This window comes from Condylura cristata, unplaced genomic scaffold (genome assembly GCF_000260355.1).
Source record: "Condylura cristata isolate star-nosed mole 26May11 unplaced genomic scaffold, ConCri1.0 scaffold00028, whole genome shotgun sequence".
NCBI classification, from domain to species: Eukaryota; Metazoa; Chordata; class Mammalia; order Eulipotyphla; family Talpidae; genus Condylura; species Condylura cristata.
In genome coordinates, this window is record NW_004567129.1 from 16,095,758 (window position 1) to 16,114,593 (window position 18,836).

The window sequence follows — 18,836 nt, forward strand, 5'->3', positions numbered from 1 at the left end:
GGCCCTGAAACTGGCCTAAATGTGATTCGTGCAGTTAATGATTACCTAGGTGGTTGTCTGAACTACCTGGTTCTACTAGCTGCAAATAGTTTACTTACAGGGGAGTCCCCAGAAAGCAGCATGTCCTCTCTGTTCTTTTGGGCTGAACTGCTGGTTCTGAATCTAGTGATCTCTGCAAGGAGCCAGAAGACAGAAGGTTCTGGGGATCAGCCACTCTTCCATGGAGCCAATCGATATGACTTTGCCATCATGATCCCTCCAGGAGGCGTAGAATGTTTTTGGCAATTTGCCCACCAGACGGGATACATGTATTTCAGTTATGAGGTGGGTATTTGGGCTCCTGTGGCCACACTGGGAATTTTTTTTCCTTTTGTAATATGGGTCAACATTTTACATGAATACAAGGTTCTGGCTATCTTTATTAGGATGTGACTTTACTATCTGTTAATGAAATTGACCTGGAATTACATAAAAACTCGAGACAATCACAAAAACATATGGCTTGACTTCTCAACTGGGGGCTATAGCAGTGTGTTAAAAGTTTTGGCACAGACAGCATCTTGTCTTAGAGAACTAATCATCATCTTAGGTTTGGAAATGAGAAGAGAGGGAATGCATTTTCAGATATCAAAACATGGGTGTGGAACAAAGTTGAAAAAAAAAGTCACATGAACTTTGGAGGTAGATCCAGAAATTTCAAAGATGCCCTACTTTATGGGGTTTGGGAGAGCAACATTTACTCTACTGTCTGTAATGGCAGTTCTAGCAAATAGGAGAACCGCTGGCTCAAAGCATCCCTGTTTGGTCAGTCTGTCGTTTCTTCTAGGAAAGTGGTCTTGTTCACAGATCAAGTACTTTATCTGTCCTGTATTCTAACACCACAATGCTTGGTGAGTTCCATGGTAAAATTAGAGGCGGTTCATTTCCTTTGTTCTTTATCTTGGAAACCTGTTAACTTTCTAATTTTTATTTACATAATAAGGTGATATTGACATTACTCTTTCCAACTGTAACTTAAAATTTATTTTAAAGTAATTTATCTGTTTTTTCTTATCTCTATTAGTACAGCAGCTGCTGGTCAGCTCACTGTAGCCTGGGTCTATTAAGACCCAGCTTAAGAGCAAGTACCTACTGAGCGCCTTATTTATTTGCTGCCAAGTATCAAAGAAGCCCTAATGTAGGATACCACCAGAGAGGTCAAAACCAAGCAAGTTCAGTCATGAACTCAACAGCCAGACTCATACATACTAACACATGACAGCTACATGGTCTGAGAAATGTTTTCTTAACTGGGGTGCCATCAGCAACTGTCCTGCAATACCCTTTCTAACATGACAGCATATTCAATTTTGCTATCCCTCCCTACACCCCACTTCTTAACATCAATATCTCAATGCAGATTCTCGGGGGGGAGGGGATGGGCAGTAAAAATCCAGACTGAGAACCACTGTGCTGGATATGGTGTAAACTTTGCAGGTATACCCAAAGATTTCAAGGAAAGATATTGCACATTATGTGGGGGGAGGGGAGAACAATTCTGGCAAATCAGAGAGCCACTAGCTCAGTTTGGTCAGACGATCCTGTGATGATGTTCACAAGACGTTGGTGCTAGCATGCAGCCAGCTTCTCAGTGATGTAGCTGGGGCTTTTCTCCCTTTAATGTGTCTTGGCAGGTTCAACGGACACTGGGAATGTCACACGACCGGCAAGTTACTGCCACTGCACATACGCCCCAGGGTTTTCTCATAGACACCTCTCAGAATGTTCGAGGCCAAATTAACTTCTCTACCCAAGAGACAGGTCTGTTTTCATCACAATTATCATAGCCATTAAGTTTCTTTTAAGTTGGGGAATTAATGAGCAAGTACTAAAATTTATTAACTGAGATGTAAAAGCCCTGGTTTTTCACACAGGGATGGTGACACAGGAAGTCACCATCCATTCAACATCGAAAATCAATTTTCCCGAGGACTGCTGATGGCCCGGGGACATTAAGCAGGAGTCCACTCCAGGTGACTATTGTAGTACCAGGATCCAGATGCTTACATTCACCTCATCATTTCCAACATATCAGATAATGAGATTATGTGAAAGTAACTAAAAAGAGAGTAATTTCTAACACAGCATCCCACTTAAGGAATTTATTATTGGATAGCATTTCTTTCCAATTATCAGACTATTAGCTGCTGATAACAAAAAGCAGACTCAGAACAAAATGAAATGCATGGCCATGACAAAAAAAAAAAAAAATTGTATTCCACAATGAAGCTTCTTCAGTCACCAGAGAACTTCCATAGCAAGATTAACATTAGACAGCACCAGCCAGTTTTTAACCAGTTTTAATGCTGGTCGGAAGTAACAGCAGCATAAGATTATCCATCATGTACAAGATATTCAGCATTCTTGACCCCCTACATGTACTTTCCAATTATTCTGACAAATACAAGCCACATCTCCTTAACTGTGCCAATCTCCCTTCTCAGAGACCATCCCGGTTGACCCCCAGCAGCAGAACATGCCCCGAACTATCAGCCCCTTCAGGAAGTTACTCCAGCAGTACCTTCTTTTACTCAAATGTATCAAGTCTTTTTCCAAGTTTCAAAGTAAAGATGGTATCCCCAAGCTCTAATGGCATACAAAGTGGGAAACACCTTAATTTTAATTCAGTGTGAAGCAGAAAATTCCTTGACGTGTAAATTATAGTTAAGAGGGATCAATAATGTTTTCTATGATACAGAACTAAAGTCAAGAAAAGCTCCAGATGAGATTAGTGTCTTATTTATCAGAAATTAATAGTTATTGCCAGAGAAACCTAACGGGTAGAATGGGAGGTCAACAGAGGGAAGGACACCAAGTCTTGGTAATGATCTCAGTATTTCTACAGGTTTTTATCAGCTTTGTCTAAAAAATCAGCAAAATCACTTTGGTTCTGTGCAAGTATACCTCAATTTTGGAGTCTTCTATGAGGACCCTGAAATGGACCATAAACAAAGTAATGAAAGAAAACAACTGAATGATACTCTGGATGCAATCGAGGTAACTGTTTTATAGGATAGAAAATCAGTAGAAGCTGATTTTAAATTTGGAGGAATGATTAGAATTACAGGAATAGTATCAAATAAGTAAAGATTCACTTGAGTTGAAACAAAACAGGCAAGAGGATCTGAATCCTTTCACTTTTATGACAGTGGAGCTCCTGAAATTCGTTTGTTGTATACCAGTAGAGGGCAAATCACAGTTCACAGACCAAATCTGGCCCCCTGCCTGTTTTATTCCATATTTTTTGATATATTATTCAGGATCCACTTAATTCACCATTTGAACTGAACACACCAGTGATTTTTTAGTGTATTTTAGTGTTCTATGACCATCACCAACACCCATTTCCAAAAGTTTTACCAACTCAAAAGAAACCCCATACCCATTAGTCATTGTTTCCACATCCTCTGAGCAATCATCTACTTTCTAACTCCTTAAATTTGCCTGTCGCCTTTGTGACTAGCTTCCTTTACTAATCATGTTGCAGACAAAATTTGAGTTCTTCTTAGTACTTAAGCCTTTGTTAAGGATGAGTAGTATTCTATTTTACACAGATCTACATTTTATCCATTCATTAGCTGTTAGACATTGGGTGGTTTCCATTTTGGGCTATTGGGAAAATGCTGTGAACAACTGCAAACAGGGTTTTGTGTGAATATTTTCATTTATTTTTATCTATAAGTGGTACACTGCAGGTCATATGGTTACATTCCCACCAGAAGATAAAACAGTTGCAATGTGTCCGCATCCTTACCAACATATACAGCCATCTTGCAAGTGTGAAACAGTGCCTCAGGGGATTGAGTGTTGTCTCCCTAATGACTAAATAACATCAATCATCTTTTCATGTGCTTTTGATAATTTATCTTCTTTGGAGAAATGTCTACTTAAATCATTTGCCCATTTTAGAACTGGGATATTTACCTTTTTATTGTTGAGTTGTAAGAAGTTTTTTAAATATATTCAAGATGTTTTCTCCCATTCTCTCGATAGTCTCCTTCCCTGTTTTTGGAAAGTTTGGGTAAACAATGCCATCATCATTTGACAATTACATATTGTCAATCACTACTCTGGGGCTACAATAGCACAATTCCATAGTTGTGACAGAATACATAGCCTGCAAAGCCTAAAATATTTACTGCATGGCTCTTTAAAAGAGGCTTGTAGACCCTGTCTTCCTTCCTCACACATAGAGCAGAAGACATTACTCAGAATAGCAATGATATGCTGAATAAATGTGAAAATCTAGAGATACTCTAGAAGAAACCTCTAGTTTCGCCACTGACATTTTTCATTATTAAAAAACTAAAAAATTAAAACTCAGGCCATTATTTTACATCTGCAGCAAAACTAGCATTTTCAACAACTAGAAACTACCTAATATATATCATAAAATCAAAAGTTATTCAAGTTCCAGATTAAGTTAGGTTAATGCTGGTGAACAGCCAGGTGAATCTAGATGGGGTGGGGGAGGACGCCCTTATTTCATCTGTCCCACAGGAGAGTACACGGAAGGTGCAAAAGAACATATTTCACATGTGGCGACACTACAACTTTGCCCGTATGAGGAAAACAGCTGACTTTTTCCTTCTCCAATCAAACTATAACTATGTGAACTGGTGGTCAACAACCCAGAGCCTTGTCATTGTTCTTTCTGGGGTCCTGCAGTTGTATTTCTTGAAGCGTCTCTTCAATGTCCCAGCAACTACAGACACAACGAAGCCAAGATGTTAAGCCAACTAAATTACCATGGCTCTCTTCTCCTGGGGCAGTATGTTTGTGACAGCTTTACTTTAGTCAAATCAGCTTTGCAAAATTATTGTAAATTATAAATTTTCTAGTCAGAAAGCTTTTGTCTGCCCTCCCTGCTGGTGCAACAGGTTAGGATGCAGCACTGCAAGCTAGCCACAGCGCTTCAGTGCGAATTCAATCCCTGGCCCTGGAGGTGACCCATGGTGCAGCACACCTCTCCTGCCTCGCCCACTGCTCTCCTCAGCTGTGTACTTCATTGATCTGCCTGTTCTGTTCCCCACGGTCTCTGGTGAATCCTCTTACCAAACCCCTGCACCTTGGCTTGTACCCCAGTTCTGAAGGCATAAATAAATCTTAAAAAAAAAAAAAAAAAAGGCTTTTGTCTAATGTTCTCATTTACAAAGCAAAATAGCAATGAGTTTTAGTATTTCTGAAAAACGCACTAAATGGGTCCTCCTTGCTGGGGCAGCAGGTAAAAATACAACACTGTAAGCTAGCTGCAGCTGCTTCAGTGAGTTCAATCCCTAGCCCTGGAGGTGATGCACATGACATGGTAGACCTTTACTGGCTGGACCAACACTCCCCTCAGCAGTATACTTTGTCGGTCTGCCTATTTTGCTGTCCACTAGCTCTGGTGAATCCTTTCAACACACCTGCACCACTGGCCTGTACCACAGTTCTGTATGCATAAACAAAGAAAATCTTAAAAAAAAAAAACAAAAAAACAAAAACCACGCACACTAAATGTTATCAAAATAGTGTTCACCATCCAACAGACCCTTAACAAGACAAACCTGGAAGAGAGAAGACTTGAAAAAAAGTGGGACAAAACATATAAAACCCAGTTTTATATGTTGCATACAAAGCTAGAAGTGGGTAGCCTGCCTTTCTATAGTTAAAAATGTTTTATTTTTAGACAAGTCACCTTTGGAATTCAAAATAAGTAGTCTACTAAAGAAATTATTTTATAAGTACTTTTAAAAACTTCATGAAACATTTTTCATAAAAAAAAAAAAAAAAAACACACACAGTTCAGGAGCAGTGAGAAGTATAGATAGCTGAATTATTTCAGGGTGTCTGTTCAGTGCTTTTGGTCCAGTCCAGTCCAGTAAAAGTTCATAGAGAAATTTTGTTTCTCCATGTAAATCAAGTTGATGAAAACATTACAGCCAGGGATCACACCATCCAAGAAAACAAAGTCCAGAAACAGCTTGTAAAAACCAAAATGACATAACCAAATTATACTCTTAAGACTCACCTTCTCATACTCAATTACAGTATATGCAGTATGAAAATATTTCTTATCCTTTATTTGCCAGGCACTGTACTAAGTGCTTTACAACCATGATTTCTAATTCTAAAAACCATTCTTAGGAAGAAAATAAGCTGATAAGCTGTTTTTTGAAAAAGAAAATGAGGTTTAAACTTCAACAACTCATCGAAGGCCACACAGCTTATCAGAACTGGAATTTAAATCCCAAGATTTTCTTCCATGATACATAGCATCTACTGTGTAGAAAACTGTAACTATTCTTACTATTTTTGTCAAATTTAATTTGTAAAATCCCCCATCTCTCACTGTTCTCATATAGCATTATCTACCTTTCACAAAATAAATAATGAAGAAAATCCATTGGGTTTTTATGAGTTAGGAAAACAGTTATCACAGATAACACAGATAAGCCCTTTTTGTGCCCAGTGCCAAGGATGAACTTGTTATGCAAAATAAGATATCCTCTGATTCAAACATAAAACACAATATTCTACTTAGTCACAAACACAACAATCTGATACCCCGTTCATGAACCATTTCTGCATAGTAAGAAATCATCCTGCATTGACCTGTAATTGAGAGAATATTAAATCAAGCCCCTGAATTAGTCACAGTGTTGACAAAATTCAACATGATGGCGCTGCCCACACAGACACAGGAAACAAAGCTAGGCCCTTCCACACAGCCATAAGTTCTTGCGATGACTTCGTTTTAAGTCAATGTCTCTTCATGCCGCACATATTCCCCAATGTCTGCTTGATGAAATACCACAATCGCCATGGGGTCTACTTTCCTGCAGTCTTGTGTAGACTTTGCTGCCACCCCAAAACCCTGGGATTCAAAAGAAGAGACACTGGTTCACTCAAGTCATTCAATAAGTATGCATCAGGGCTGGAATTAACAAAGATGAAAAGTTCTTCTCTGAGGAATTCAAAGAGTGCTAGAATTTAAGTTTGTCAAGCACACAGACATCCTTCTTGAGCAAAAAGGTACTTGGCTTTTATAACAGCTACCATCTCTACTCACCAAAGGGATATCTGCCATGGAATACACCACCACTCCTTGGTACTGAGAAGTGTTTTCAGTAATTCGACCCAGTCCAGATTTCAACACATGGTTCCCATACAGGAAGGACTGCTCTGCTCCAGGTTTTATCCACACTTTATACTAAAAGAAAAAGAATTCAATGCCTGAGATGGAAAAATGCTAATGATTCTGTCCCTGAAGATAAGATAGCTACTGGCTCTCTGATTAATTTCTTCAAAGAACTTTAAGATTCACTTTTCTCTCAAACTTGCGCCCCCTGAACAGAACTACCAGGAAGAGATTCTTTCCTCAACTCTACAAGCAATTTCTCCCAGTTTAAGGGCTTTTTCTTTTTTTTCAGGATCCCATTATTCTCCTCCTCATAGACACCTAATTTACTTTTCCACATTCAGCTGGGTCTACACAGGCTTTTCCTTTGCCAGAGAGAACAGTGACTACACAGCTACCAACCCCCTCCACTTCCCCCAACCTTAACCTCAACTGCAAGACCTTCAAACAACTCCATGTGCTGGCGCTGACCCAAGCACTATTAGGGACTCTGTGGCAGAGGAGCTGCCCAATTATCTGCCTTCTGTAGAAGCGCTCATCCTTGATTTCCTCCACGCCAATGAAGACTGGAAACCACCCCACAAACCTTGGCATAGGGTGCAAGATAATCCAGAGCTGTAACGTGCAGTCGGAATTTATGGGTCTTAGTGAATTTTCCAAAGCAGGTGCCCAGCGACACTAACTTGTCGCCAGAGATGTTGGCGGCCAACTTCAGGATTTTCTCACTAAAGGGGTTAAGGAAGAACTATGTGTCACACGAAGGAGGCTGTGGGGGACCCAGGTCCCCGTCTGAGTCCACGCCGTCCAGCCGGTCCAGCCTCACCTCACGTAGTACACCCGGTCGTTGTGCAGCCTGAAACAGTACGTGCCGTCGGGCCTGTCGACCAGCAGCTGAAGATTTTCCCCGATGCTGAAGGCAAAAAGCAAAAAGAAAAGGGGTGGAGACCGCGCCCAAGACGACTCGCCACGGCCTGGGCCCACACCCGACCCTCGCACACACTTCCTGCCCAGCGCCGCGCGCTCTTACTATTTTGCGACTTTCTCAAACATTACACGGGTCTCCTCTTCAGTCAGAGGCCGCATTTTGCCGCTGGGCTGGAGCACCGGATCCTCGTGCCTCAGCCGCCGGAAGCGGAAATCAGCCGCACGTTACTTCCTGGTAATCCCAAAACCCGCCCCTCTAGCCGCTGCTCGTTTGTTCCTGCGCCGGCAGCCGAAAAAAAAAAAAAAACTCATATAGGCAAGGAAGTACATCCTACTTGCTTCCGGCCTAAGAATGGGAAGCAGCGCCCTCTCTGGGGCGGGAGAGAACTGACGCTGTTGCTGGGAATATGGCGGCGGCGGCGGCGACCATCCCGTCTTCAGCTCCGTCTTCGGCCACGGCGACAGCCGCCGCGGCGGCTCTCGGGGAGGTAGAAGATGAAGGGCTCCTGGCGTCGCTGTTCCGGGACCGCTTCCCGGAGGCCCAGTGGCGGGAGCGGCCCGACGTGGGGCGCTACCTCCGGGAGTTGAGTGGCTCTGGGCTGGAGCGGCTGCGACGCGAGCCAGAACGCCTGGCGGAGGAGCGGGCCCAGCTGCTGCAGCAGACCCGCGATCTGGCCTTCGCCAACTACAAGACCTTCATCCGCGGCGCCGAGTGCACGGAGCACATCCACGGCCTCTTTGGCAACGTGGAGGCGTCACTCGGCCGCTTGCTCGATCGCTTGCCCAGCTTCCAGCAGAGCTGCAGGTGTGGCGCACCAGGCGCTTAAAGGGGTTTTTAACAACTGTAATAGCATACACACACAGGGCTTACCATATGCCAGGTGCTCCTCTGAGCATTTTATTAATCCATTTAAACTTCACGACAGTCTTCCAGGTAGGTACTGTCACTCTCATTTTATATATGAGGAAGTTGACACACGAAGAGGTCAGTGATTGCCAAGTCGTAGCTAGTCAAGTTTCTAAGAACTGAAACACAGCAGCACCTTCCTCCTTCCCTCCCTCGAGAAGACAGTAATGAACACTGAATAAAGAGAATACATGCAAAGCACTTAAACTGGGTCTGCCCTAGTTAACATTGTTAGTTTAATATACATGCATATTGACGTATTTTATATAAGGTGATCTGCTTTGTAACTGTCATTGATAGAAAACTGACAAGGAAATAGTCCCATATGGAGGTGGCAGAAATGATCATAAACAACTATCTTTTTTGAACTACATTCTGCCTACCTAAATCCATTATCTTTTAATTCTTCCTTCCACCCTTCTATGATAAAAGTATGGATTTTCTTGAGCTTTCTGACTATCAGACAACAGCTTTTGTACCTTTCCACTATCTCTGCACTCCTAGGAATAGGTAGTGCTTTTCATAAAGTAGTTCTCTGCAAATATGGAGGAATGAAAACTGGTGGCAACTAAGCTTGAATGAAAATATAGAAAACTAAGGCTGAGAGAATTTTTGGGTAAGGTAGCTTCAAGCTTAGTTTGCACTTTATTAAGAAAACAATAAAAAAAGCTTTTAAAGGAACATTTACTCTGTCAGATTCTGATAAGTGCTTTACACATCTCATTTAATCAAAATAAGATGGATCCTATTACTAATGAAAGATTCAGAAAGCCTAAGTATATTGCTACAGCTGGTTAGGTTGGGCCACTCTGGATTCATATCACTTTGTCACCTAGTGTTGTCCTGGACAAGTTGCTTAATTTTGCTGGGATTAAAGAATAGCAGTACTTACCACATAGATTCAGTGTAAGGGCTAAATCAGATTCTCTCTCTAGCCCAGTTCATAGTAAGTGCTTGGCAACTGTAATTTAAATTTCAGTACAAAGCACTAAGGGACTAACATTCTTCTGATTGTCACTAGGAACTTTGTGAAAGAAGCTGAAGAGATCAGCTCTAACCGTCGGATGAACACCTTGACTCTAAACCGGCACACAGAAATCCTGGAGATCCTGGAAATCCCCCAGCTCATGGACACCTGTGTCCGGAACAGCTATTTTGAAGAAGCCCTGGAGCTTGCAGCCTATGTACACCGACTGGAAAGGAAATACTCCTCCATCCCTGTCATCCAGGTAGCCAACTGCCCAGAAAGGACTCAAACTGAAATTCTTGTAATCAATCAGTAATTCTGTAGCTGTCCTGAACCTTTAGGCAAAAAACATAAGGAAACTCCTTGCATGTTTTACTTCAGTTTCTGCCAGTCAGGTAGACTTGAATATAAAACGTTGCTCCTGGCCATCACAAATGTAAGCTGGGTAAATAAAAAGAACCAATAATATGATCCTTTCAGATGGTGAGAAGCTCCTGAAGAAAATGAACCAGAGACTAAAGTAGAGAGAGACTACTCCAGGTAGAGTGGTCATGAAAAGCTTTCTGTAGAGAGAACATTTAAACTGAGCTCCAGATGATAAGAAGCCAGCCAGTTGAAGATGTGAGCAAGCTAGAAAGTAGAAATAATACGTAGCCGAGCTGAGGAAGGAGAAAGTTGAGAGTTTAAGAAATAAAAAGCCAATATGTGACTGGACTGTAGTGAGGAAGTGGAGAGAACTAGGAAGTAGGTGAGTCTGGAGACCCAAACTGGGCTGTAGACCACTGTGAAGAGTTTGAATTTTATTGATTATTATGGGAAGTCACTGAGGGTTTTAAAACTTTCTTTTAAATTTATTTTTGCATAGAACTGGGGTATAAGCCAGAGGTGCAGAGGGCTAGTGGATTCACCAGAGACAGTGGGCAAAGAACAGGTGGATCTACTGAAGTACACTGCTGAGGGAAGCAATGGATAAGACAGGAGAGGTCTGCTGGGCCATGTGGGTCAGCTCCCCGGCTGGGAACTGAACTTAGGTCTCCTTGATGGGCCATCAGGGAGGCCAAGGGTTTTGAGAATTTTAAGCAAAAGTGACTAAAGCAGATCTTTGCTGGTGAACCTATGAAATACCACCTCTAGGAAGTTTGTGTGTTAGGAGAATAGGAAATGTCGGTCTACAGTGTTCACTGTTCATGGAATGGGCTCCAGGATGTGTTTTCATGTGGTAGTGACACTCACTTCCTTTTATCGACAGGGCATTGTGAATGAAGTGCGCCAGTCCATGCAGCTTATGCTAAGCCAGCTGATCCAACAACTGAGGACCAATATTCAGCTCCCCGCCTGTCTCCGTGTTATTGGCTTCCTGCGGCGCATGGATGTCTTCACCGAGGCTGAGCTGAGAGTGAAGTTTCTTCAGGCCCGAGATGCTTGGCTCCGTTCCATCCTGTCTGCCATCCCCAATGATGATCCCTATTTTCACATCACAAAAACCATTGAGGCATGCCGTGTACATCTGTTTGACATCATTACCCAATACCGTGCCATCTTCTCAGATGAGGATCCACTGCTGCCCCCTCCCATGGGGGAGCACACCGTGAACGAGAGTGCCATCTTCCATGGCTGGGTGCTGCAGAAAGTCTCACAATTCTTGCAGTTGCTGGAGACAGACCTTAATCGGGGGATAGGCGGCCGCCTGGACTCTCTGCTGGGCCAGTGCATGTACTTTGGGCTGTCCTTCAGCCGAGTGGGGGCTGATTTCCGGGGTCAGTTGGCTCCTGTTTTCCAGCGGGTGGCCATCAGCACTTTCCAGAAAGCAGTTCAAGAAGCGGTGGAGAAGTTCCAGGATGAAATGAATTCCTACACCCTCATCTTGACTCCAGCCATCCTGGGCAGCAGTAACTTGCCTGCAGCTGAGCCAGTTGCTCAGCCGGGGACCCTGCAGCCACCCATGGTGCTATTAGACTTCCCACCACTGGCCTGCTTCCTCAACAGTATTCTGGTTGCCTTCAACGATCTCCGCCTCTGCTGCCCTGTGGCCCTGGCGCAGGATGTGACCATGGCCCTAGAACAGGCCCTTGCCAAGGCGAGTACAGACTCTTGGCTCTGCTGGAGCTGCCTTTAGTAACATGTGGCTAGACTTTTGTCATAAACCAGTCCCTGTGTTGGTGGTATTGCTGACTTAAGGGAGCTGGAGTGTTGGTTTTAGATGTATTCCTAGTTGAGCACGTTAATTTCCCTTTTGGAGACCTAGAACGTGCCATGAAGTGGCTTACATTTAGCAGTGTATTAGTAGTTTTTCTGCTGCATAACAAACTCTCAGCAGCTTAAAACAACATTTCTCATTTTCTATGGCACAGGATACAGTTAAGTGTCAACTGAGCTACATTTTTACCAGGAATTGGGGGACCCCTTTCAGAATCATTCACCTTGGCTGATTTCTGTTCCCTGCAGAACAGGACTGAAGCCTCAGCTCCTTGGGGCCTGCTGAATTCACAGGCAGTTCATAAGGTGGCTTTTGGATCCTGTAAGGTCAACAGGAAAGCAGCTCATGCTTTAGTCTTTTTAGCACAAACTTCTTTTAGGCTTATCTAAGTCAGAGCCTTCCAGGATGATCTCCTTTTTGATGAATTTAGAGTCACCTGGTTAGTGACTTAGTCATATCTGCACAGCTTTCACCTTTGCCATAATCTTTTTTTCTCTCCTCCATATTTCTTTGTTTAGAAGCAAGGCACAGACTGCCTGCAGGGGATGGAGTTTACACAATGGAGCCGGGAATCTCAGAGCTCTCTTAGTATCCACCTGCCACATGAACATCTAGTACTCACACTACTACTACTGCCTGAGGATGGTGCATAATATCTACATATTTAAACTTTAGATAATGGAATCCTTTTTGCAACTGATGGCAGCTTATAATTTCTGTCATCCAGGGGGCACATGATATAAAATCATCTTATATCATCCTGTTGGTGTTCTATAAAATCAAGAAAGCATGAGCACTGAAGCTTTTTTAAAGTCCATGCAATTCAGAAGAGAGTAATTAGCTACTAGTTACGCAGATCTTATTCCATGCTGTTTACCATTCATCATACTTTACACATACTAAGACTTGATTTCACAACCCTATGAGGTGTATGTAGGTCCTGTAGCCTATTTTATAGACAAGGAAATAGGCACAGAGGGCACAGAGTGCTTATGTAACACTCAGAAGTCACAGAAGTGTGTGTGCCACAGCCTGGACTTGACCCCAGGAACCAGCCTGTGTTCCTCACCGTGTCATTGTGATACCTGTCTGTAATGTCAGCTAGACTGCTATTATTTGTAGATGGAACATCTAGCTCTTGTTTCCTTTTCCCTTTATCATACTAATGGTTTTAGCATCCTGCAATCTTAGAGGCTTTACTTAGTAGGAACATTTTATAGTTTTGCTTCATTTTCCTGGATCTAACATAGTTTTGGTTCCTCTCAATGGGAATCAAGAACCATGCATTCATGTATTGGACTCAAAACTGTGCCAGAAATGAAACCACTTAGGTCAGAAATACATCAGTGATATGACAGAACTGTGAAGACTGATAACAATTCGGAAATTAAACAAAACAGTTTTGGAACACCGTTCTTATGAAACTTGAGGACTGTACCTTTTGGCTTAGTCTCATGTACTGTTGATGAAGATAGACTGCCCTAGCGATTGATGGTGTCCTTATCTCTTAGGTAACCAAAATAATCCTGGCCTTCCACCGTGCGGAAGAGGCTGCCTTCACCAGTGGAGAGCAAGAACTCTTCGTCCAGTTCTGTACTGTCTTCTTGGAAGACCTCGTTCCATATTTAAATCGTTGTCTCCAAGTCCTCTTTCCACCAGCTCAGATAGCACAGACCTTAGGTAAGAAAAAGATTTTTAAAAACTATTCTGTTGATATAATTAATATGCTAAAGCAGTTACTGCTTTGTAAAGTTCAGTGTTTTCTTATAAATGTACAGAGATATGCCTCCATTTCCACTATTCAATTTTAGAACACGTCCATCATCCCTAAAAGATTGCTTGTGCCCATTTCTAACATTCACCCATCCTACCACATGCAACCACTCACCTTCTTTCTGTTACTATAGGTTTGCCTTTGTGGGGCATTTAATGTAAATGGAATCATAGAACGTGGGTATCTGACTAAGTGGTAGAAGCTAGTCACAAAAGAACCACGGGTTCTGTCATTCCATTTATATGAAATATCCAGTTTTAAAGATTTTTCCCAATTTGCCTTCATTATCCTGTGCCCTCTCTATGCAGAGATGGGGTAGCAATTGGTAGGAGAGGCACAACTTCCCAGAGGCAGAGGGCCAGTGATCATGCCTCTCAAGAGTTGTATGTCCTTTTCCCTTCCGTGTGACAGGAAGCCACCGCCCACTGAGGGTCTCTTTGTGGCTTACACTGTTCTGATCAGATTACCTTCCTAGTCTTGATTTACAATATAGTTTCCTGTCCCATGGGACAAAGACGACCTTAACTTTATTCGAAAGTGATGACTGTGGCTGCTACTACCTCTACGTTTTATGTTTTTCTTCGGTGACACATCAGTATTGAACCTTATTAAATGTTTTTCCATCTAACTTTCCCTACCATCTGGGTCAGGTATTCCACCCACTCAGCTCTCCAAGTATGGAAACCTTGGCCATGTGAACATGAGCTTCGTCCAGGAGTCTCTGGCTTTTATCCTGCCCAAGAGAGAGATGGTCTTCTGTCTAGATGAAAAGGGGCTGGTGTCAGAGCTCACAGCGCCAGAACTCCCCGATGAGGATCCCAGCCTCGACTCTCGCGGTGCGGCCTTCCCCGAGTGTGAGCAGGCGCAGGAGGATCCAGCGGAGCCACCGCAGGCCTCCGAGCCCAGTGCAGACTCCTAACAGCCTCCCCTGACCGGCAAGTCTGCCCAGCGGCTGAGACTGGGTGAGGCTCGTGATGCAGGCCTGGCAAGGCACGGGCGGTGCCAGGGGAGTAGCTGCGCGGGCGCGCACGAGAGCAAAGTACTGGGCGAGGCCCGGGTCCGCCCGTGAATGGTTGACTATTCAGTAAGAAGTGCAATTCAATAAAGCTGATCGACTTGTCCAGAGGCCGGCCTCGCAGTCTGTGGGCGGTGCCGGCGCGCCCGGAAACCACACTTCCCGGCGTGCCCGGGGCGGGAGCGCTCGGCTACGGGGGCCGGGGCGGGACGCGTCTGCTTGGCTCGCCATGGCCCGGCTGGGCGCGGGGATGCTGCTGGGGTCGCTGCTGGCGCGCGCGCGTTGCTGCGGGCGGCCGGTGGCCGGCGGCGCCCGGGCCTGTAGCTCCACGTCCGCGCAAGGCGGCCTGGAGGGCCCGGTGCGCCGGCGCTCCTACTGGCGCTACGTGCGGCGTCTGGTGCGGGGAGCGCCGGAGCCGCCGTACCAGCACGTGTGCCAGGTCGGGGACCCGGCGCTGCGGGTCGTGGCGGCCCCCGTAGAACCGGCGCAGCTGGCGGGGCCCGAGCTGCAGCGGCTGGTGCAGCGGCTGGTGCAGGTGATGCGGCGCCGGGGCTGTGTGGGGCTGAGCGCGCCGCAGCTCGGGGTACCGCTGCAGGTGCTGGCCCTCGAGTTCCCCGAGACGCTCTTCCGCGCCTGCGCGCCGCGCCTGCGCGAAGTCCGCCAGATGGAGCCCTTCCCCCTGCGCGTGTTCGTGAACCCGAGTCTGCAGGTGCTGGACAGCCGCCTGGTCACCTTCCCCGAGGGCTGCGAGAGCGTCGCGGGCTTCCTGGCCTACGTGCCCCGCTACCAGGCCGTGCAGATCACAGGTGGGAGGCGGCAGGGACGCTGGGGCAGCTGTTAAACGCGTCCTTCTCTCCCCACCAGTAGCGGCAGCGACTTCGGATCCCACTAGTTTCCGCAAAGCTGGCTTTAAGGTGGACGGTTTCTCGACGGAGCCTCTGGCATGAACAAAGAGCGGGATCTGGGGATGGGCGGGATTCTGTAGGGAAGGCGGCTTCTGTGAGAGCAGACCAGGCTCAACCCGGAGAGGTAGGCAGGGCAGAGTCAGAAGTCCACGGGAGCCCTTTATTTTATACCGTGTCATGCTTACATACTTTTTTTAACCCGCTGAGCCACCAGGGAGGGCCTCTTACATACTTCTTTTAAGAATTGGAAGACAGGGCCTCCCCAGTGGCCCAAGGGGGTAACGCACAGCACTATTATAAAACACAGCACTATGAAGCTATTTGCAGCCACTGCAGCACGAACTCCATCCCTGACCAGGGAGCTGACCCACTCTGCAGCAGACCGCTCCTCTCTAGCCCGCTGCTCCCCTCAGCAGTATTGTTTCAGAAGATCCGCCTGTTCTGCTCCCTACTATCTCTGGTGAATCCTCTTACACCTCTGCCCTACACCTCAGCACTTGTGTGCATAGATAAAATAAATCTTTAAAAAAAATTAAAAAAAGCACCTTAGGAAGATCACTTCTCTCAGCTCCATAGTGGATCCTGTAATCTAATTGTCAGAGTAGGGAACCAGGCTGAACACTTGGCAATGGGCCCAGTTGAAGCAGCTTTTTGGGGAAGGTTGGGACTGCTTTCTACTCCCTGTTGTACATTTCCCTGATGTTGCTTCTTACAGATAAGGAAGTCAGGGTAGGAGGTGGGGGAGGGCTAAGGAGTTAAAGAGAGTGATGTGGTTTCACGTGACCTCACCCACTGGTAATTTTCTTTGCAGGGCTAGACCCTAGAGGAGAGCAGGTGGTGTGGCAAGCCAGCGGGTGGGCAGCCCGCATCATCCAGCATGAGATGGACCACTTGCAAGGCTGCCTATTCATTGACAAAATGGACAGCAAGACATTTACAAACATCCACTGGATGGAGGTGAATGACTAAAATTTTCTTACTGCATCTGAGGATTCTGGAAAAAAAGTTGTTTTGACTTTGATCTGAATGAGCCTTACTTGGCATCAGCTTAGTATTGGCTCAGCTGACAGAAATCTGTGCACTGCCAAAGCAAGCCAAGTCAGGTTGGAAGGTGTTTGAAATGTTTAACCTGAAATGTTTAACTGCTATCAACTTGAGAAGAAAATACTTACTTTGTTGAAGGAGTGGATACTTTCTGATGATAGCCATGCTCAGAAGACGTGTCATCTGTTCCTGAAGCCAAGATTTGATGATAATGTATCAAATTTCAGATAATGTCACCAAATATCACACCAAAGCTGTGTTTAAAAATGTTGAGATTAGGGAGGGAAGTGCACTGGACTATGGTGATGGCACATGGGTGACTTGGTGGTGGGAAACACACAGGTATTATAATTGAGATAAAAAAAAATGTACAAAATGATGTAAAAAATAAGTTGTTATATTATATAAAAAAAAGTTAAGATTAGGGGGCCCTTCCTGGTGGCGCACAGGGTTGGAGCGCTGCGCTGTGAAGCTACACCAAGCCATGGCCGCTTCAGTACGAGTTTGATCCCTGCCCCGGAGGGGACCCACATGGCGCAGGAGCCCTCTCCTGTCTCGTCCGCTGCTCCCCTTAGTGGTATACTTTGTCGATCTGCCTGTTATGCTCCCCAGTCTTTTCTCTGGTGTATTCTTTCGCTGCCCCTGTACCTCTGGCCTGTACCCCATTTCTGTATGCATAAACAAATAAAAAAAAAGTTAAGATCAGGTTATATTTGACCATCTTCCCAGCATTCTTATTTTTATAATGGTCTTGTGTCTTACCTGTGAAGTCCTTTTTTGCCTGGGATACCAATTTCTTTGTGGAAATAACACAGGACAGAATTGTCCCAGTTCATGGCAGTGGTTAATGACATGAATGTAAATGAATATCCACACCTTTAACATTTGTCATCCACCTTGAAGAGACATGGAGATTTTCCTGCTGAGATCTTTTGGACAAGTGGTACTGAACTCCTTTGGATAAAGCCATGGAGTAGGAGGGTGATAGTTGAGGAGCAGTGAGCCTCTGTCTGTCACAATTAGGATAGAAAGCAGTCCTACATGTGCTTCCTGGTCATCATACAAATTTTTGGAAAATTAATTAGCATTATGCTGACCAATGTGTAGCCTCAAGATACGTCAGAGCTTTATAAAGGAAGTGAAAGAAATGGTTTTAGATATTTGTCCTCAGTTTTTTTGTTTTGTTTTTAAGATTTATTTATTTATTCATGTAAGAACTGGGGTACAGGCCAGAGGTGTGGGGGGGTGAGAGGATTCACCAGAGACAGAGTGGGGAGCAGAACAGGCAGACTAACTGAAATACACTGCTGAGGGGAGTAGTGATGGGACAAGAGGTCTGCTGCACCATATGAGTCACCTCCCTGGCTAGGGATTGAACTTGTGCTACAGTGGCTGTGGATAGCTTCATAGTGCTGCCCTTTAACCACTGGGCCACCAGGGAAGGCCCCGCTTCAGCTTGTTCTTAAGTTTTTCAACACATGTGCTCTTACCATAGCCCTCAAAATTCACCTCATTCCCCCAATTTTAAAACTCATTTCCATGAAATAAGAAACCCATCAAAAGTGCTTTAAACAGCAATTAAACAGACACTGAGGAAAGCCATTATCTCGTATGGCTTTCTCTAGCTGGGTCAAGTCCAGGGATCTGGAAGGCCAAGCAGAAGAGAGCTGGCTCCCTATGCATTAAACTGGGGATGGGCAAGACTCGGCTTCTCCCAGATATGAGCTTAGACTTGGGGAAGTCTGTAGAAACTTTTACCCTGAAAACATGGATCTTGTGGAAGTTAGAGTTCGATGTGCCTCCTTCCCCAGGGATGATGAGCATATGTTCCTGCAGGGTGGCATCAGAACACCTTGATTCGACAGTGCGCAAGTTGTCCTTAGTAACACTTCTGTCATGCAGGTCAGCAGCCTGTCGGAAATTCCAGGGTCCTTGGCCCAAAAA

At 44.8% G+C, this 18,836-nt stretch overlaps 4 protein-coding genes across 4 annotated transcripts; 3 read left to right on the forward strand and 1 right to left on the reverse strand.

Annotated features, from left to right (window-relative positions):
* Positions 1-84: 84 nt before the first annotated feature.
* Positions 85-4,920, forward strand: TMED6 (transmembrane emp24 protein transport domain containing 6). Its single transcript, XM_004690427.2, has 4 exons — positions 85-324; positions 1,674-1,800; positions 2,885-3,036; positions 4,540-4,920. The coding sequence occupies exons 1-4, from the start codon at positions 121-123 to the stop codon at positions 4,771-4,773; spliced, it is 717 nt and encodes a 238-aa protein (XP_004690484.1). The 5' UTR covers positions 85-120; the 3' UTR covers positions 4,774-4,920.
* Positions 4,921-6,416: 1,496 nt separating this feature from the next.
* Positions 6,417-8,277, reverse strand: NIP7 (NIP7, nucleolar pre-rRNA processing protein). The gene is made up of 5 exons (XM_004690428.2): positions 8,187-8,277; positions 7,983-8,069; positions 7,746-7,884; positions 7,091-7,231; positions 6,417-6,895 (listed from the first exon to the last, which is right to left on the reverse strand). The coding sequence occupies exons 1-5, from the start codon at positions 8,240-8,242 to the stop codon at positions 6,776-6,778; spliced, it is 543 nt and encodes a 180-aa protein (XP_004690485.1). The 5' UTR covers positions 8,243-8,277; the 3' UTR covers positions 6,417-6,775.
* A 141-nt stretch (positions 8,278-8,418) lies between these two features.
* On the forward strand, positions 8,419-15,048 carry COG8 (component of oligomeric golgi complex 8). Its single transcript, XM_004690209.2, has 5 exons — positions 8,419-8,888; positions 10,012-10,219; positions 11,207-12,034; positions 13,666-13,834; positions 14,579-15,048. Exons 1-5 carry the CDS (start codon positions 8,491-8,493, stop codon positions 14,845-14,847), a joined length of 1,872 nt encoding a protein of 623 aa, XP_004690266.1. The 5' UTR covers positions 8,419-8,490; the 3' UTR covers positions 14,848-15,048.
* A 124-nt stretch (positions 15,049-15,172) lies between these two features.
* On the forward strand, positions 15,173-17,242 carry PDF (peptide deformylase (mitochondrial)). The gene is made up of 2 exons (XM_004690210.2): positions 15,173-15,749; positions 16,660-17,242. Exons 1-2 carry the CDS (start codon positions 15,173-15,175, stop codon positions 16,815-16,817), a joined length of 735 nt encoding a protein of 244 aa, XP_004690267.1. The 3' UTR covers positions 16,818-17,242.
* Positions 17,243-18,836: the final 1,594 nt, after the last annotated feature.